This window comes from Ranitomeya variabilis, chromosome 1 (assembly GCF_051348905.1).
Source record: "Ranitomeya variabilis isolate aRanVar5 chromosome 1, aRanVar5.hap1, whole genome shotgun sequence".
NCBI classification, from domain to species: Eukaryota; Metazoa; Chordata; class Amphibia; order Anura; family Dendrobatidae; genus Ranitomeya; species Ranitomeya variabilis.
Window position 1 is genome coordinate 1,089,744,220 of NC_135232.1, and position 18,089 is coordinate 1,089,762,308.

The 18,089-nt window shown below is 45.6% G+C and overlaps 1 protein-coding gene across 8 annotated transcripts in view; it reads left to right on the forward strand.

The window, feature by feature from the left end:
* Nucleotides 1-1,006: 1,006 nt before the first annotated feature.
* The window catches only part of LCORL (ligand dependent nuclear receptor corepressor like), a 150,378-nt gene continuing 133,295 nt past the window's right edge, over nucleotides 1,007-18,089 (forward strand). Inside the window, exon 1 of one of the 8 annotated variants that reach the window (XM_077279998.1) lies at nucleotides 1,007-1,252. In XM_077279998.1, the coding sequence (XP_077136113.1) occupies nucleotides 1,156-1,252 (97 nt within the window). In that variant the 5' untranslated portion in view covers nucleotides 1,007-1,155. Of the gene's footprint in view, nucleotides 1,253-1,322; nucleotides 1,431-1,584; nucleotides 1,803-1,887; nucleotides 1,993-18,089 lie in introns of those variants that run through there. The other 7 variants (XM_077279999.1, XM_077279993.1, XM_077279994.1 and 4 more) reach the window with 7 other exon arrangements.

Consider the following 18,089-nt stretch of genomic DNA (forward strand, 5'->3'; position numbering starts at 1 on the left):
AGGCACTATTCCTTTCTGGGAAACACAGGGGGGGCACTATTCCTTTCTGGGAAACACAGGGGGGGCACTATTCCTTTCTGGGAGGCATAGGGGGGCACTATTCCTTTCTGGGAAACATAGGGGGGGCACTATTCCCTTCTGGGAGGCATAGGGGGGCACTATTCCTTTCTGGGAAACATAGGGGGGGCACTATTCCTTTCTGATAAACACAGGGGGGGGCACTATTCCCTTCTGGGAGGCATAGGGGGGCACTATTTCTTTCTGGGAGGCATAGGGGGGCACTATTTCTTTCTGGGAAACATAGGGGGGGCACTATTCCTTTCTGATAAACACAGGGGGGGCACTATTCCCTTCTGGGAGGCATAGGGGGGCACTATTTCTTTCTGGGAGGCATAGGGGGGCACTATTCCTTTCTGGGAAACATAGGGGGGGCACTATTCCTTTCTGATAAACACAGGGGGGGCACTATTCCCTTCTGGGAGGCATAGGGGGGCACTATTTCTTTCTGGGAGGCATAGGGGGGCACTATTTATTTCTGGGAAACATAGGGGGGGCACTATTCCTTTCTGATAGACACAGGGGGGGCACTATTCCCTTCTGGGAGGCATAGGGGGGCACTATTCCTTTCTGGGAAACACAGGGGGGGGGGCACTATTCCTTTCTGGGAGGCACAGAGGGGGCACTATACCTTTGTGGGAGGCACAGGGGGCACCATTCCTTTCTGGGGCCACAATAGGGTAATTAATACTATGAGCAGGACACACTGGATTTTAATACTACAGATAAAAGGGAGATATCTGTGTATAGGACAAAGAGAGGGGCATTTTGCATTGAAGCACAAAGGGGGTATTACTTTATGGGGTCCCTAGTACTTTGTTAAAGAGAAGCCTAAATAGCCAGTAATGGGGGCACCGGGATAAGAGGGGAGCGGGGCACGGCCCGGGTACGGGTGACACGACTCCTCGGCGGCCTGGGCTAATCACAGTCACGTGGCCACTGTTCCCATGACCTGCCAATCAGACGTGAGCCCGCCCACCCAGGGAGACGCTCCTGTCAATCACACGCCACGGGCCCCGCCCCCTCGCGTGTGCGAGGAGTGAATGGTAAGTGACGAGCGGTGACGTCAGACGCAGATGGAAAAAGGGAACCGACAGAATGGCTGCCCAGTGCCGGAGCCCTCGGTGCACGGCGGAGAGGAAGGGATTCCGGCGGGAGCTCGACTCCTGGCGGCACCGGCTCATCCACTGTGTAGGTAAGTGGAGAGGAGTGCATGTGGCTGAGCGTATTGTCTGCCTGACAGGAGGAGGGGCGCCCGGCTCCGGAGTGACACAACTGACAGCAAGGAAGCAAAACAAACCGGAGAGTTGTGGCCTGGGACCGAGTCACCTGCGGGCTGTGCCTGGGGAGCGGCCGTGAGCACCGTGTGTCAGGTAGGTGAGGAGTTCACTACAAATCTCCGGGGCGGCCGTGCTCCCCCTGCGGGGGATGGGACAGTCCGGTCACACCGCTACTGTGCATAGTCCGTAACTTGTACTCCTGGACGGCACCACTGTGTGCGGGAGCGCGGCCGTTACCCCCTCAGAGGTGGCGCTGTCCGGCCACACTGCGAGCGCCACGCAGGAAGAGCGCGGCCGGTGCCAAACTCTGCCCCCTCCTCCCCGCAAGGGGTGGCACGGTCCGGCCAGGCCGAGGGTTCCGGGTGCAACTTCCGCACTGCGAGCCGCAACTTCTCCTCACGGGTCCGCAGGAGGAAGCACGGAGCCGCGTGTGACGAGAAAGCTCCTAACCGTGCACATATACCGGTAATACACCTGAGGAACCGTGTGTAATATATAGAGATAGATAGATAGATAGATATCTCTGCACGGGTTGGTGAGGGGAGGCCCAGTCCTGTCATAGGGGACCCCCTGACACCCCCCCATGTATTGTATGGCACCGGACCCCGGGCAGTAATGTTTCTGTAATAATGGATTCCTGACCCACAGTGTGCTGGTAGGTGTTCCCGTACCCCCTGTATTAGTGTCCGGTCAGATGTAAGAGTTACTGACAAGCAGACCAGGGACCTGTAATAACACAAGCAGGTGGAATCCATATTATTACAGGGGTTGGTTAGCTATAAATCCTTCTCGTAGTGATATCTGTTCCCTTCCATGTAGTATTCTGTATTTCCGGACGCCCCCTCTGCTCCGACGCTATTGTTGCTTTTCTTCACGTTCCATAAAATGTAGATTACAGCGGTCGCTCTTTGCGCACGGCGGCCCGATCCGTGCATCATTCCTCCATCTGACTTTGTACCTCCAGTTTCGGGGTTCTTATTAGATGACCTTGATGGTGACAGAATAAAAAATATCACACTTTCAACACCTCTGTTATAGAATGTGACTCTCCTGTGCACGGTCTAATCGATACTATGTGATCTCTGGCGTGCGACGTCTGCACAGGGGTACGTCCTGCGCTCCTCGTGATGACGTCGCCAATGTTTGCTGTGATTCACATCTTTGTTACGTGTGGATGGGTCCTATTAATTAACGGATCCTTTGTGTGGCGGTGTACATGGGTAAAGTGTCAATGACTAGGTGATGTGCGCCCCCTCATATACAGGATCACCTCCTGGCTACCTAGATCGTTGCCCTATAGTCAGAATGAGCACTTTACAAAACATAAATTTATGTAGAGGGTCCGGGGGGGATTTATTTGACGCTAATGTGGCAAGTATTAAAAAATGCCTTTTAAAGCTATGCACACTACATTGAGTGTGGGTCATAGCTGGATCTTCCATGTACGTAGATGTACAGATGTCTCTGTCTACAGGGATCATATAGAACCTTCAGTGCTCCTATGAGCCTTAATAGGCACGTCAACCCCCCCATTTTTCCCACACAGGTACCCATGATACTTTTTTTAGCCCCGTATTGAATATCGTCCTAATTTTGTGCATACATACAACCTTTTTTTAGGATGTACGCCATTCTTCCCGTGTAGGATTGCTTGTAGTCCCTGTTCGTATCCATCTGCTGTGCACAATCCCCGTCTTGTGGATCATTGGATTTATTTGGGTGGCGCAGATTATATCCCACATGAGGCCTGTGTAACCATGCTGTGATGTTATTTTTATCTAATCCCAGCCTGTAAGAGGCGACCTGTGCCCCGGATCTGCAAATATTCTAACCCCACCCAATATATTAATAGCTGGGAGGCAGAGGAATCATCTTGGAAGTAGTAGAACGTGTTGATTTTGAAGCACGCTCCTTGGCTGTGCGCCCGCGCTCTGTCATTGGGCACGCTGCTCTGTTGTGTATAAGCTTTTTGACTGGTCTCTCGGGATTGGGGATATTGTGTTAAATTCTTAAATGTGCTGGTTGCATCATCTGTAGTCTTCTGCTTCTTCTGTAGCCTGGATGGAGATGGACTTTAAGTATAGGGAAGGCACACCTCCCCCTGTTAAGCCTTCATGTGCTGCAGTGCCACTTACTAGCAACAGCTCTCCATTGCATCTGCAGTAGGAGGGGGGTATAGGTCAGGGACCCCCTCTGGCTGCTAAACTGCTTAACCCCGTGTATACTGCGTCACTGCCATCACACCCCTCTCCTTTAAAGCAACACCACACACCTTCGGAGAAGAAGCGAGCATGTAACCACTCTCCGCTCATCGTCTTACATGTGAGTAAGGAGCCTCGCACTAACATTTCTATCCTCTTCTAGAATCTGCTTAGTGGACGGGCGCCTTTGTTAATCTGCATATCTTGGGACCGCTGAACGAATCCCTCGCAGGCGCAAGGCTGAGATAATTAAACATCGGAGACTCCATTTATTTATTTTTTTTTTGGGAGGGGGAAGGGGAGTCCCATTGTTTCATCATGTTTGTCAGTGCTAACACAGCTAATTATTGACAAAAGGTGAGGAGCTGTTTGATATTGCCCGTATGTAAGTTATCGAATATAACATTAACCCTCTGCGCAGTAGATTATATAACTCGAGATGTAAGATAAAGCTGCTTTTAGTTTGCATGGCAGAGGAATTTTTTTCCTGTACGTAGTTAGATATTACCAATATGTGCATAGATAGATTTTTACGTATGAGTTCCTGAGGGGTTGCACTGGTAAAATCAGTCAATGGTGTGAAATGCGCTAATAAACCTGCATTTGTGACTCCCGTAGCCATGGAGAGTGTTGGATGTCTTGTGCGTCAAAGGGTTAACAGTTCATGGATGACAATCGAGTCCTGAAATGACCTTTATAAGGACACTAATCATCTCTTAATGGACTAAAATAGTCCTTCTTTAGCCGAAATGTTATACAATTTGGCTGCGCAGTGTCATCTCGTGTTCGGCTTGTGCAGGGGAGAGGATCACAACTTGTATTGTGCAAGAAAGCGTCGGGTACAAGGAGGAAATGCTTCGTTACCGGGCACAGGTGTGAACTTTCCCAAAGATTGTGTGGAGCGTGATTGATATGCTTCCTTGTATACTCCTACACACTCGTTACATTGGGAATATTATAGACAAAGAGCATGCCAAGTTAGGTACCAGGTTGGTGAGACCCTTAGTCAATTTTACAACATTTTAGTGTTGCGCTACGGCAAGTCCAAATGTACAAACTTTCTCTTTCCCCATGACGGCACCACGGAGAGAGAAGGACCCGCCCTCAGGGACAGGAAACCTACAGGTGAAAAAAGGTACCTCTCTCCCACATTAGTTGGTTTCCTGTCCCTGAACGAAGAATGTTTTCTGTGGCTGAAGATGATGTCCATCTCAGACCCTGGGGTCCTGCCGGACACTCCAGACCTTTTGTCCCAGGGGCCAGTGTATCATCCACGCATAAAAAATTTTACACATGACAGCTTGGCATTTGAGAGGGAACTCCTAAACAGTAGGGGTTTCTCTTCAAACTTGATATCCACCCTACTACAAAGTAGGAAACCAGTAACTACTAAAGCATATAGGCGAGTGTGGAAAAAATTCATCTCAGTATCAGGTGCCGACCTAACCGGGGAAGTCCCATTAAACAAAATCTTAGAATTTTTACAGAAAGGGTTGTAACGGGTTGTCTACAAGCACCTTGAAAGTCCAGGTGGCTGCTCTAGGAGCTTTGTACAACTATGACCTAGCTAAAAATCGTTCCTGGGATCTAACCTGAGTCCTGAATGCATTAACTAAGGCTTAGAAAGAAGGAATATAAACCAGCTCACCCGTGATGCATAAATCAATCTTTGGGAGTACGGACCAAGCGTATAAAGTCCAAAAAAGAAGAGAATGTCCAGCTTCACCGAATCCGTAAAAAGTTTTCTTTATTTGCAAACTTTAAACATAGAGGATACAGACTTCAGCACAAACCATATGGGTAAGAATCTCAACGCGTTTCTGGAGACTAAGCTCCCTTGTCATGATTAAAGTTTGCGAATGAAGAAAACTCTTTTTTACGGATTCGGTGAAGCTGGACATTCTCTTTTTATTAACTAAGGCTCCCTTTGAACCTCTGTCTGAGGTTCTGTTGAAAATCATATCCCTTAAGACCTCCCATCTCGTAGCTTTAACATCAGCCCGTAGGGTTAGCGATATACAGGCTTTATCGGCATACCCACCCTTTACACAGATACTGGAAGATAGTCATCCTTAAGACCGACCCAGCTTACCTCCCGAAAGTTTCATCACAGTTCCATAGGACCCAAGAAATCTCTCTGCCCTCCTTCTGCCCCATTCCCAAAAGTAAGGGGGAAGAAGTGCTACATACCTTAGATGTAAAGAGATGCCTAGTCCAGTATCTGATAGCAATGAGGGAGTGTAGGAAGGATAGGGCTCTTTTTGTTTGCTTCCAGGGTCCACGGAAGGGACAAAAAAGCATCAAAGGTCACACTGGCAAGATGGATAAGAGACGCCATCACCCTATCCTATTCCTCCTGTGGAGCAGCCGTCCCGGAGGAGATAAGCGCCCATTCAACCAGAGCGGTGGCGACTTCCTGTGCAGAGAGAGCCGGCGCCTCGATAGAGCAGATATGTAGAGCCGCTATTTGGTCTTCTCCCTCTACATTCTTTAACCATTACCGGCTAGATTTAACTTCTTCTTCAGACATCACCTTTGGGCGAAGGGTTCTGGAGACAGTGGTCCCCCCCCCCCCCCCCCCCCCCCTAATGTACAATCTATGTAATTCTCTCCGTGGTGCCGTCATGGGATCAGAGAAATAGTTATCGGTAAGTAACTGTGATTTTCCACAGGTCTCCTGACCCGAATTCTACAGCCTCGTATGTTCTAGCTATCAAGTCCAGCTAAGGCTACTTTCACACTAGCGTCGTACGACGCACGTCGCAATGCGACGTGGCGACGTACCGATGCATACTATGAAAGCGCCGCACAACGGGGGCAGCGGATGCAGTTTTTCAACGCATCCGCTGCCCCATTGTGAGCTCTGGGGAGGATGGGGCAGAGTTCCGGCCGCACATGCGCGGTCGGAAATGTTGGACACGACGCACCAAAAAACGTTACATGCAACTTTTTTTGTGCCAACGGTCCGACGCAACCGTCGCACGACGGTTGCGACGTGTGGCAATGCGTCGCTAATGTTAGTCTATGGAGAAAAACCTCATCCTGCAAGCAATTTTGCAGGATGCGTTTTTTCTCCAAAACGACGCATTGCGACGTGCGTCGTACGACGCTAGTGTGAAAGAGGCCTAAGGAGACCACACACAGTCTTTACTCAGTGTTTCATACTTTGCAGAGTAACTTTACAAATAGTCACAGAAAGTTTTTGTTTGCAGGGCTTTCTTATTTTTTTTTTTTTTTTTTTACCCCCTACTTTGATTTTAACCCCTTCACCCCCGGAGCTTTTTCCTTTTTCGCTCCCCTCCTTCACAGAGCCATAACTTTTTTTTATTTTTCCGTCAATATGGCCATGTAAGGGCTTATTTTTTGCGGAACGAGATGTACTTTTGAATACCATTGGTTTTACCATGCCGTGTAATAGAAAACGGGAAAAATATTCCAAGTGCGATGAAATTGCAAAAAAAAGTGCTATCTCACACTTGTTTTTTGTTTGGCTTTTTTGCTAGGTTCACCAAATGCTAAAACTAACCTGCCATTATGATTCTCCAAGTCAGTACGAGTTCATAGACGCCAAACATGTCTAGGTTCTCTTTTATATAAGTGGTAAAAAAAAAATTGCGCCATTTTCCGATACCCGTAGCGTCTCCAATTTTCGTGATCTGGGGTCGGGTGAGGAATTATTTTTTGCGTGCCGTGTTGGCGTTTTTAATGATACCATTTTGGTGCAGATACGTTCTTTTGATCGCCCATGTTGCGGCGACCAAAAAAACTTAATTTTGGCATTTTGTTTTTTTTCTCACTACGCCATTTAACGATCATGTTAATCCTTTGTTTTTATTGATAGATCGGGCGATTCTGAAAGCGGCGATACCAAATGTGTAGGTTTGATTTTTTTTTTTTTTTTTTTAATTGTTTTATTTTGATTGGGGCGAAAGGGGGGTGATTTGGACTGTTATATATATTTTTTATTTTTTTTTATATTGTTAAACACTTTTTTTATTTTTTATTTTGGCATGCTTCAATAGCCTCCATAGGAAGCTAGAACCATGCACTACACGATCACCTCTGCTACATAGAGGTGAAGCACAGATCACCTCTATGTAGCAGAAATGCAGGGTTGCTTTGAACGCCGACCACAACATCTAGTTAATGGGCGCGGGCGGATCGCGATTCCGCTCGCGCTCATTGCGCGCACATGTCAGCTGTACAAAACAGCTGACATGTCGCGGCTTTGAGGTGGGCTCACCGCCGGAGCCCACCTCAAAGCAGGGGATCTGCCAGCTGACGTACTATTCTGTCAGATGGCAGAAAGGGGTTAAAGGGAATGTTACTTGAAAGTTCCCATGGTGTATATTTGGAGCAGCGAATTGATGCTGAAACTTTTTAGCAGTGTTTCTGTAACCATGATCACATTTTGGTAAATTACATTTCTTTTGTACTGTCGTTTTTTTTTGTTTTGTTTTTTTCCGTGTATGTGTCTTCAACTTCTTGGTAATGGCATGTACGTGTTTCATGCGGAATAATAATAATAATAATTATTATTATTATTATTCCAACATATTCCGCAGCGCTTTACAACTTAGAGGGGACTTGTACAGACAATAGACATTACAGCATAACAGAAATCACAGTTCAAAACAGATACCAGGAGGAATGAGGGCCCTGCTCGCAAGCTTACATCTTATGAGGAAAAGGGGAGACACGAGAGGTGGATGGTAACAATTGCTTTAGTTATTTGGCTTTTGTATGTTCTCTCCGAATTTACGTTTCCTTCTCCGTGTTCTTCCTCCCATGCTCCAAAGACATAGTGATTGGGGTTCATAATATAAATACCCTATGGGGGCAGCAATATTATGTGTATAGTGCTGTGGAATATGATAGCGCTCCATAAGCAAACCATAATTAATAAATAAAACGCAAATTAACTCAGTATAAATTGATACACTGCAGGTCAATTTCCATAGCTGCGTGGAAAAGATCGTGGCTATTGACATATGGATGTAAAGGTTGGGGGGGGGTTCTTCTCTGGGCCAGGACTTGGAACTTGTCTGAAGTGGGTACTGTTTTTGCAGACCTGAGCCATTCTTGTATTACTCCCTGGCTTCTTGTCTGGCTACTGCAGGAAAAATGCCTGTTTGACAAACAGCAGCCCTAGCGATATTTGCTGTTTGTCAGGGTTGGGCTACGTTCTCAAGATGAGCTTTTCGTGAATTTTTGATGTTGCAGATTTTAACCCCTTTACCCCCAAGGGTGGTTTGCACGTTAATGACCAGGACAATTTTTACAATCCTGACCACTGTCCCTTTATGAGGTTATAACTCTGGAACGCTTCATTGGATCCCGGTGATTGAGATTGTTTTCTTGTGACATATTGTACTTCATGTTAGTGGTAACATTTCTTTGATATTATTTGTGCTTATTTGTGAAAAAAAAACAAAAAAAAACGGAAATTTGGCTAAAATTTTAAAATTGTCACACTTTTCCAGCTTTGAATTTTCATGCCCTTAAATCAGAGATATGTTGTACAAAATACTTAATAAGTAACATTACCCACATGTCTACTTTACATCAGCACAATTTTGGAACCAAAATTTTTTTTTTTGTTAGGGAGTTAAAAGTTGACCAGCGATTTCTCATTTTTACAACACCATTTTTTTTTTTTTTTTTTTTTTAAAGGGACCACAACACATTTGAAGTCACTTTGAGGGGTCTATATGATAGAAAATACCAAAAAGTTATGCCATTCTAAAAACTGCACCCCTCAAGGTGCTCAAAACCACATTTAAGATGTTTATTAACCTTTCAGATGCTTCACAGGAATTTTTGGAATGTTTTTAAAATAAAAAAGTGAACATTTCAACTTTTTTCACAAAAAATTACATCAGATCCAATTTTTCTTTTTTACCAAGAGTAACCAGAGAAATTAGATCCCAAAACTTGTACAATTTGTCCTGAGAACGCCGATACCCCATATGTTGGGGTAAACCACTGTTTGGGCCATGGCAGAACTCGGAAGGGAAGGAGCGCCGTTTTACTTCTTCAACGCAGAATTGGATGGATTTGAGAACGGACATCATGTTGCGTTTGCAGAGCCCCCGATGTGCCTAAACAGTGGAACACCCCCCCCCCAATTCTAACTCCAACCCTAACCCCAACACACCCATAACCCAACCGTAAACGTAGTCCAAACCATAACTTTAGCCCCAACCCTAACCCTAATGGAAAAATAGAAATAAATACTTTTTTTTTTTTTTTTTTTTATTATTATTTTTCCCTAACTAAGGCAGTGTTTAAAGGGGGGTTTGATTTACTATTTATAGCGGGTTTTTTAGCGGATTTTTGTTTGGCAGCTGTCACACACTAAAAGACGCTTTTTATTGCAAAAAATTGTTTTTGAGTCATTGCATTTTGAGAGCTATAATATTTCCATATTTTGGCCCACAGTCATGTGAGGTCTTGTTTTTTTGCGGGACGAGTTGACATTTTTATTGGTACCATTTTCGGGCACATGACATTTTTTGATCGCTTTTTATTCTGATTTTTGGTAGGCAGAATGAGCAAAAAACAGCAATTGATGAATTTCTTTTGGGGGGGGGGGTGCTTATACCGTTCCGCGTTTGGTAAAATTGCTAAAGCAGTTTTATTCTTCGGGTCAGTACGATTACAGCGATACCTCATTTATATCATTTTTTTAATGTTTGGCGCATTTATACGATAACTATTTTCTCAAATTTTTTTGCATCGCTTTATTCTAAGGGCTAGAACTTTTTTTATTTTTTTCGCTGATGACTCGTTTTTTGTGGGACAAGATAGCGTTTTCAGCTGTACCATTTTTATTTATATCCATCTTTTTGATCGCGTTATTCCACTTTTGTTCGGCGCGATGATAAATCATTGTTTTTTTGCCTCGTTTTTTATTTTTTTACGGTGTTAACTAGTGGCAATCACATCGCGTTGTTCTGAGGGTCTTAGGGAAGCACGTAGGGAGCCCCCTCCCTGCGCAATGCTTCTCTATGCCACCGGAATGCTGCGATCATGATGGGGTTAAAGTGCCGGGAGTATTTGTTAGTGTTCAGAGATTTAGTTTTCATCGTGGCAGCTCAATGATTTACAGCTACTAACCAGGCTGAGTACATGTGGGGGTTGCCTGGTTGCTAGGGAATCCCCACATGTACTCAGCCTGGCTAGTAGCTGTAAATCATTCAGCTGCTGTGATGAAAACTAAATCTCTGAGCAGTCATAAACACTCTGAAGACACCCGAGCGTGCTCTGAAAAACCCAAGCAACGAGTATACTCGCTCATCACTAATAATCAGCTGACACCTGGTCGTGATCGGCAGTGACAACCAATGGAGGTCTCCGGGACACCTCTGGTTGTCAAGCCAACCCACCGGTGACCCGCGATCATGTGACAGGGGTCATTGGTGGACGGATTGCCGGAAGCGCATGTTAAATGTCGGTCAGCATTTGACAGGGGCATTTAATGAGTTAATAACCCCAGGTGGATCACCGCCGGAGCCCACCTCAAAGGGAAGGTGTCCGAAGTGGGCCATCCCATTCACTTACTAGAACTGTAATAGAAATGCTTTGTTTTTCAGGCAGTAACAATACGCAGCATCAAAAACTCATCATGGGCGCACGATCGGGAATAAGTGTTTTGGTTCTGCATAGATTTAGAGCACAAGTGCATGCGCTGCTTCCAAAACTCTACGATTCCTGATCAGGGGCACGTACTTTTAGTAGCAGAAGCTGCCTCTGGAGAGTCATCCTCTTTAATTTTTGGGTTCTTTGGTGATTGCCATTGCTTAGTGCTTGTTCACACTCTGTTTTTGCCATGGTGTTTTTTTTTTTTTTTTTTTTTGTAGGTGAAAAAAAGCGTTTCACAGTAACAGCAAAGTGAAATCAGATTTCTGTAATCTTATCCACATGCTGCTTATTTTTCTTTGCAGATTTGAACCATCTAAGCATTTTGTTTTCCCCCCCACATATTCAGGATGTCAATTCTTTCATTGTTGCGTTTTTCACTAATTTTAACCCCTTTGACCTCGGATGGGATAGTACATCTGAGGTCAGTACCCCCGCTTTGATGCGGGCTGCGGAATCGCGATCCACCTGCCGCTATTAACTAGTTAAATGCCCACTGTCAAAAGCTGACGGCAGCATTTAACTAGCATTTCCAGGTCACCACCTGACAGCACACTGGAGGACGTCCTTCTTAGCCATGATGGGACAGGAAACACGAGAGGTTAAAAGGACCCTCCCCCTACCACCCTTCAGTGTTTTTCCTGTCCCATTATGGATAGGAACGGCGAGAGGAAGCTACCGTTCTGTGCGGGGGGATGTGGATCGGGGGGGCTTTGCCTCACCCTTCCCTCCATGAGGCACCCGCTGGCTGACACCCGCCCGAGGGTCCCTCTGCCTACCAGTGTAGCGCTGCTCCTGGTATGAGGATCGCTTCCCCCTGCCGGGGGCTCTCGATCCTTCCGTCACGCCCCCTGGTGCATGCGATCCTGCCGGTGGCCTCTGCAGATGTCGGCGTCTCCATGCGGCCGGCATGGGGGAAGGAAATTCCCGCTGCACCATCCTCTCTTTCCGGCCGCGCGTCACTTCCGGTTTGCGGCTGAGGGGGGCGGGCGGCGTCTCCGAAACAGGAAGCGGTAGTGAGCGCAGGAGCGCGGTACAGATGAAGAGATGAGCAGAAATATAAGGTATGTGCAGTAAGCGTTCTCCGGTGCATCATGGAGGACGCAGCTAGAGAAGGGCAGGAGTCCACAGCGCCAGTAAGTAGAGCAGGGCCGGTATTATGGATACTTAAAAAAAAAAAAAAACCCGGAGCATGTGCTAGAGTTTGTTATTTTTCTATAGGCGGCCCCTTTACCAGAAAAATCGTTAAAGAAGCTGGGCAAAAGCAGGAAATGTCCTATTTGTGCAGCCAAGCTGAAAGATACCTGGCAGAAACCCCTATGTGAAGCATGCACCTGCAAAATCATAGGAGAGGAGCAGGCTTCTCTTATGTCAAATATGAGAGCCATGATAAGAGAGGAGGTCCAGGCTTCTGTATCAGGTCTGGTACTACCTCAAGCCTCACCTTCAGAGAGACCGAGCAAAAGGCAGAGGATTGATTACTCTTCGGAAGACTCGTTATCTGTTGTATCGGATATAGAGGAAGAAGAGGAGAGCAGAGACCCTCCAGAGAGGGAGAAAATACTTATTCTCAGCAGCAGACACAGGAGAACTGTTGGAGGCTGTGCGGCATACTATGCAGATAGAGGATCCACAACCATCTTGTTCGGTTCAAGATGAAATGTTTGGTGGCCTGCGCTCACAGACTGCGAAGGTGTTTCCAGTAAATTCCCATATCAGATCCATGATTCTGGATGAATGGGAAGAGGCGGAGAAGAGATTGACTATCCCTAAAGATTTCCGACTCCGCTTGCCGTTTGACCCGGAGGAAGTTAAGGAATGGGTCGATATTCCTAAAATAGACATTCCATTGGCTAAAGTGTCTAAGAGAACCTCAATCCCCTTTGAGGACTCTTCCAATTTAAAAGAGCCCATGGACAGAAAGGCAGATGGACTTTTGAAACGGGCCTGGGAGACTTCTTCGGCGGTTATCGGAGCTAATATCGCAGCAACATCAGTGGCTCGCTCCATGGACCTGTGGCTAAATGATCTTCAGGATCAATTAATAGCCAAAACTCCTAGAGATACTATCCTAAAATCTCTGCCTCTGTTAAAATTGGCAACCGCCTTTTTGGCAGACGCATCTGCGGAAACGGTTAGATTTGCGGCTAGAGGTCAATCCCTCTCTAATGCGGCCCGAAGAGCTATTTGGCTCAAAAGCTGGTCGGGTGATATGCACTCCAAAAATAAATTATGTTCCATACCCTTCTCTGGGGGCAGGGTCTTCGGACCGGTCCTCGACGATATCTTAGAGAAAGCCTCAGATGTAAAAAAGGGGTTCCCCGAAGAAAAGCCTAAAAAATTCCAGCCCTTTCGGAGACCCCGCTATAATCAGAAACAGGATTACAGGGGTAAAGGGAAGCAAGGTAGATGGAGCTACCAAAAAGGGGGAGACAGTAGACCCAAAACCAAAGACTCGAGTTACTCAGGTCAGAGGTCTAGCTACCATAGAAAATGACGCCATCAGAGTAGGGGGTCGGCTAGCCGGGTTCCTAGAAGGTTGGAGGGAAATAACAACGAGTCCTTGGGTGTTACAGGTGGTGTCCCAAGGGTACAAAATCGAATTTTCCTCCCTTCCACCCGAAAGATTTCTAGTGTCCAGCACACATCTAAAATCGTCATCCCCCATGTGGTCGGATATACAGGACCTCTTAAAAATGGCGGCAATTGTTCCGGTCCCCTCCCAAGAAGAGTACAGAGGTCATTACTCAAATCTCTTCTCAATAACAAAACCATCGGGAGAGTCGAGAACGATAATAAATCTGAAGCACCTAAACAACTGGGTGGTATACAAAAGATTCAAAATGGAGTCAATTCGATCTACCATTCCTCTGTTGGGAAGGGGTATGGTGATGTGCACTCTAGACCTAAAGAGTGCATATTACCATGTTCCCATTTACTTAAACCATCAAAAGTTCCTGAGGTTCGCGGTAAACATGGAGGGGAAGATCTATCATTTTCAATTTCGCTGTCTCCCCTTCGGCCTGGCGTCGGCTCCCAGGGTTTTTACGAAACTTATGGTAGAGGTAGTCGCATATCTGAGAAATCAGGATTTGATGGTAATCCCTTATCTGGACGACTTTTTGGTAGCGGCAGAGTCAGTAAGCCAGCTCAGAATCAACTGTCAGTTCCTCATCTCCACTCTAGAGAGTCTCGGTTGGATCATAAATTGGAAGAAGTCAGATTTAATACCGAAATCCAGAATAAAATTCCTAGGAGTCATGCTCGACTCAGAAACAAGGATGTCCTACCTTCCGGAAGACAGGCTAAAGGGAATAGTGAAAAAGGTCCATCATTTCTCCCGAGGCCGAAATACGATCAGAGACGGGATGATAATCCTGGGATTAATGACGGCCTGCATCCCTTGCGTGAGATGGAGCCAGTTTCATTCCCGGCAGCTTCAGCAGGGAGTGCTGAGGAGCTGGAACAGAAGGCAAAATTCTTTAAATCAAAGACTGAATCTTTCTTTTCAGATCAAGAGGTCTCTGGTGTGGTGGACTCTCTCCAAAAATCTCCGGCTGGGAGTACCATGGCTTCAAACCCCGAGTGTGTCAGTCACGACAGACGCAAGTCAGGAAGGTTGGGGAGGTCATGTCCTGGGAAGATATTTCCAAGGTCGTTGGGAAAGAAAGGACAGCAAGAAATCATCAAACCACAGAGAGTTGCATGCGGTTTGGAAGGTCTTAACAGCGGCACAACATTTGCTGAAGAACAAGCATGTAAAAATCTTCTCGGACAATACGACGACCGTAGCCTTCCTTCAACATCAGGGGGGCCCAAGACATCTGGCATTACAAGATCTAGCGGAACAGATCTTCAAGTGGGCAGAAAAGTCGGTGCGGTCAATCTCGGCTGTACATCTGGAGGGATCCAAGAACCAGTTGGCGGATTTCCTGAGCAGGAAAAGTGTATCCCCTACAGAGTGGGAACTAAACGCCGAAGTATTCAGGGATCTTTGTCATCGTTGGGGGAAGCCGACTGTGGATCTATTTGCTACAAAGCAAAACGCAAAAGTCAAAACCTTTTACTCCCTAAACCCCTGGGAGAGCCCAGCGGCGATCGATGCCCTGTCACAACCCTGGAACGTCGGTCTCCTGTATGCGTTTCCACCTCTGGCCTTGATTCCAAGAACACTCAGGAAAATCTGCGAGGATGGGGCCAAAGTCATCCTCATAGCTCCTCACTGGCCGAAACGAAGTTGGTTTCCAATGTTAAGAAGATTATCAGTGGAAGAACCCCTCCGGCTACCAGAGAGAAAGGATCTTCTTCTACAAGGTCCAGTTCTACACCAGAACCCAGGAGCGCTTCAGTTGGCAGCTTGGATCCTGAACGGAAGGTCTTGAGGGCAAAAGGTCTTTCAGATGACGTCATTTCTACCCTTCAAGCCAGCAGAAAGCCGGTGACATCTGCCATCTACACAAAAATATGGAAAACATTCTGTGGATTCTGTGGGAAGATGACAGTTGATACTGACCATCCAGATATCCCAAAAATTCTTGACTTCTTGCAGTCAGGATTTCAAAAAGGCCTTAGACCAAGTACATTAAGAGTACAGATAGCGGCCCTAAGTGTATTTTTTGATTTTTCGTTATCTACCCACCCCTGGATTAGTCGATTCTCTAGAGCAGTCCAGAGGCTAAGGCCATTCATTAGGAAATCAGTCCCGCCGTGGGATCTTAATCTGGTCCTGAATTTTCTGTGTGATCAGTCCTGGGATATAACGGGAGACATAGACATTAACAAACTCTCTCTTAAAACCGCGTTTTTAGTTGCGATCACATCGGCAAAAAGATTGGGGGAACTACAGGCTCTTCGGTACAGAACCCGTATTTACAGATCTTTGATGATAAAATAGTACTAAGACTTGATCCGGCCTTTCTCCCTAAGGTCGTTTCTGATACTAATATGAATCAGGAGATTGTTTTACCGTCTTTTTGCCAATTCCCTAAAAATCAAAAAGAAAGATTTTTTCATAACCTTGATGTAAGAGAATCAGTACTCAGGTACCTTGATCTATCTAGACCCTGGAGACAGGACAATAACTTGTTCATTCAGTTCAGGGGTTCAAATAAGGGGAAAAAAGCGTCTAAAGCGACTATCGCACGGTGGATAAAGTCCACAATTGATTTAGCCTACAAAGCTAAAGGTCTAAATTCCCCGGTTAATCTTAAAGCCCACTCATCTAGGGCCATGGCCACATCATGGGCGGAGAAAGGGGGGGCTACGGCAGACCAGATCTGTAGAGCTGCATCATGGTCTAATCTTAGTACCTTTTCTAAACACTATAAACTAGATGTAGTTTCGCCTCAGTTGGCCTTTGGTAGAAAGGTACTTCAAGCAGTGGTCCCACCCTAAATACCATTCTCCTTTGGTATTTCTCCAGTGTGCTGTCAGGTGGTGACCTGGAAAACAGTAATTAGACTTACTGGTAATTGTATTTCCAGGAATCCATCCTGACAGCACTGTTAGTTCCCTCCCTATTGTTTGATCTTTATACTTATGTGATGTAACATTTGTATGATTGATTATTTTGTTGTAATAAAACTTGTGTTTGCATCCATCCAGATGTGTTACTTTGGAAAAACACTGAAGGGTGGTAGGGGGAGGGTCCTTTTAACCTCTCGTGTTTCCTGTCCCATCATGGCTAAGAAGGACGTCCTCCAGTGTGCTGTCAGGATGGATTCCTGGAAATACAATTACCAGTAAGTCTAATTACTGTTTTCCGGCCATCCGGCTGGAAATGAGCGCATCGCTGATGGTCGGTGCTCATAGCAAGCCTGGAATTCAGCTACATAGAGGCGATCTATGCTTCGCTCCTATGTAGCATAGCCGATCGAGTTGTTCCAGCCTCCAGAGGCTATTGAAGCATGGCAAAAGTAAAAAAAATAAAAAAAAAAACTATAAAAGTTTAAATCACCCCCCTTTCATCTCATTCAAAATAAAATAAAAAAAAATTAAGCCTACACATGTTTGTCACGTTCAGAATCGCCCAATACCAATCTATCAATAAAAAGATTAACCTGATCGCCTAACTGAGTAGCTAGAAAAAAATTTGATTCACCAGAATTACGTTTTTTTGGTCGCCTCGACATTGCATTAAAATGCAATAACGGTCGATCAAAAGAATGTATCTGCTCCAAAATGGTATCAATAAAAAGGTCAGCTCGGCACACCAAAAATAAGCCCTCACCCTACCCCAGATCACGAAAAATGGAGATGCTACGGGTATCGGAAAATTGCACAATATTTTTTTTTTTTAAACAAAGTTTGGACTTTTTTTTACCACTTGGATTAAAAAAACACCTAGACATGTTTGGGGTCTATGAACTCGTAATAGTAACATAGTTTTTAAGGTTGAAGGAAGACTTTAAGTCCATCTAGTTCCACCCATAGCCTATCCTAACATGCCCTAACATGTTGATCCAGAGGAAGGCAAAAAAAAAACCCATGTGGCAAACAGTAAGCTCCACATTGCGGAAAAAAAATCCTTCCTGACTCCACATACGGCAATCAGACTAGTTCCCTGGATCAACACCCTATCAAGGAATCTAGTATATATAACCTGTAACATTATACTTTTCAAGAAAGGTATCCAGTCCCCTCTTTGATGTTGTAATGAGTGATTCATTATTTAAATTTTACGGCAGAGAGTTCCATAGTCTCACTGCTCTTACAGTAAAGAATCCGCGTCTGTTATTATGCTTAAACCTTTTTTCCTCCAGACGTAGAGGATGCCCCCTTGTCCCTGTCACCGGTCTATGATTAAAAAGATCATCAGAAAGGTCTTTGTACTGTCCCCTCATATATTTATACATTAACATAAGATCACCCCTTAGGCTTCGTTTTTCCAAACTAAACAGCCCCAAGTGTA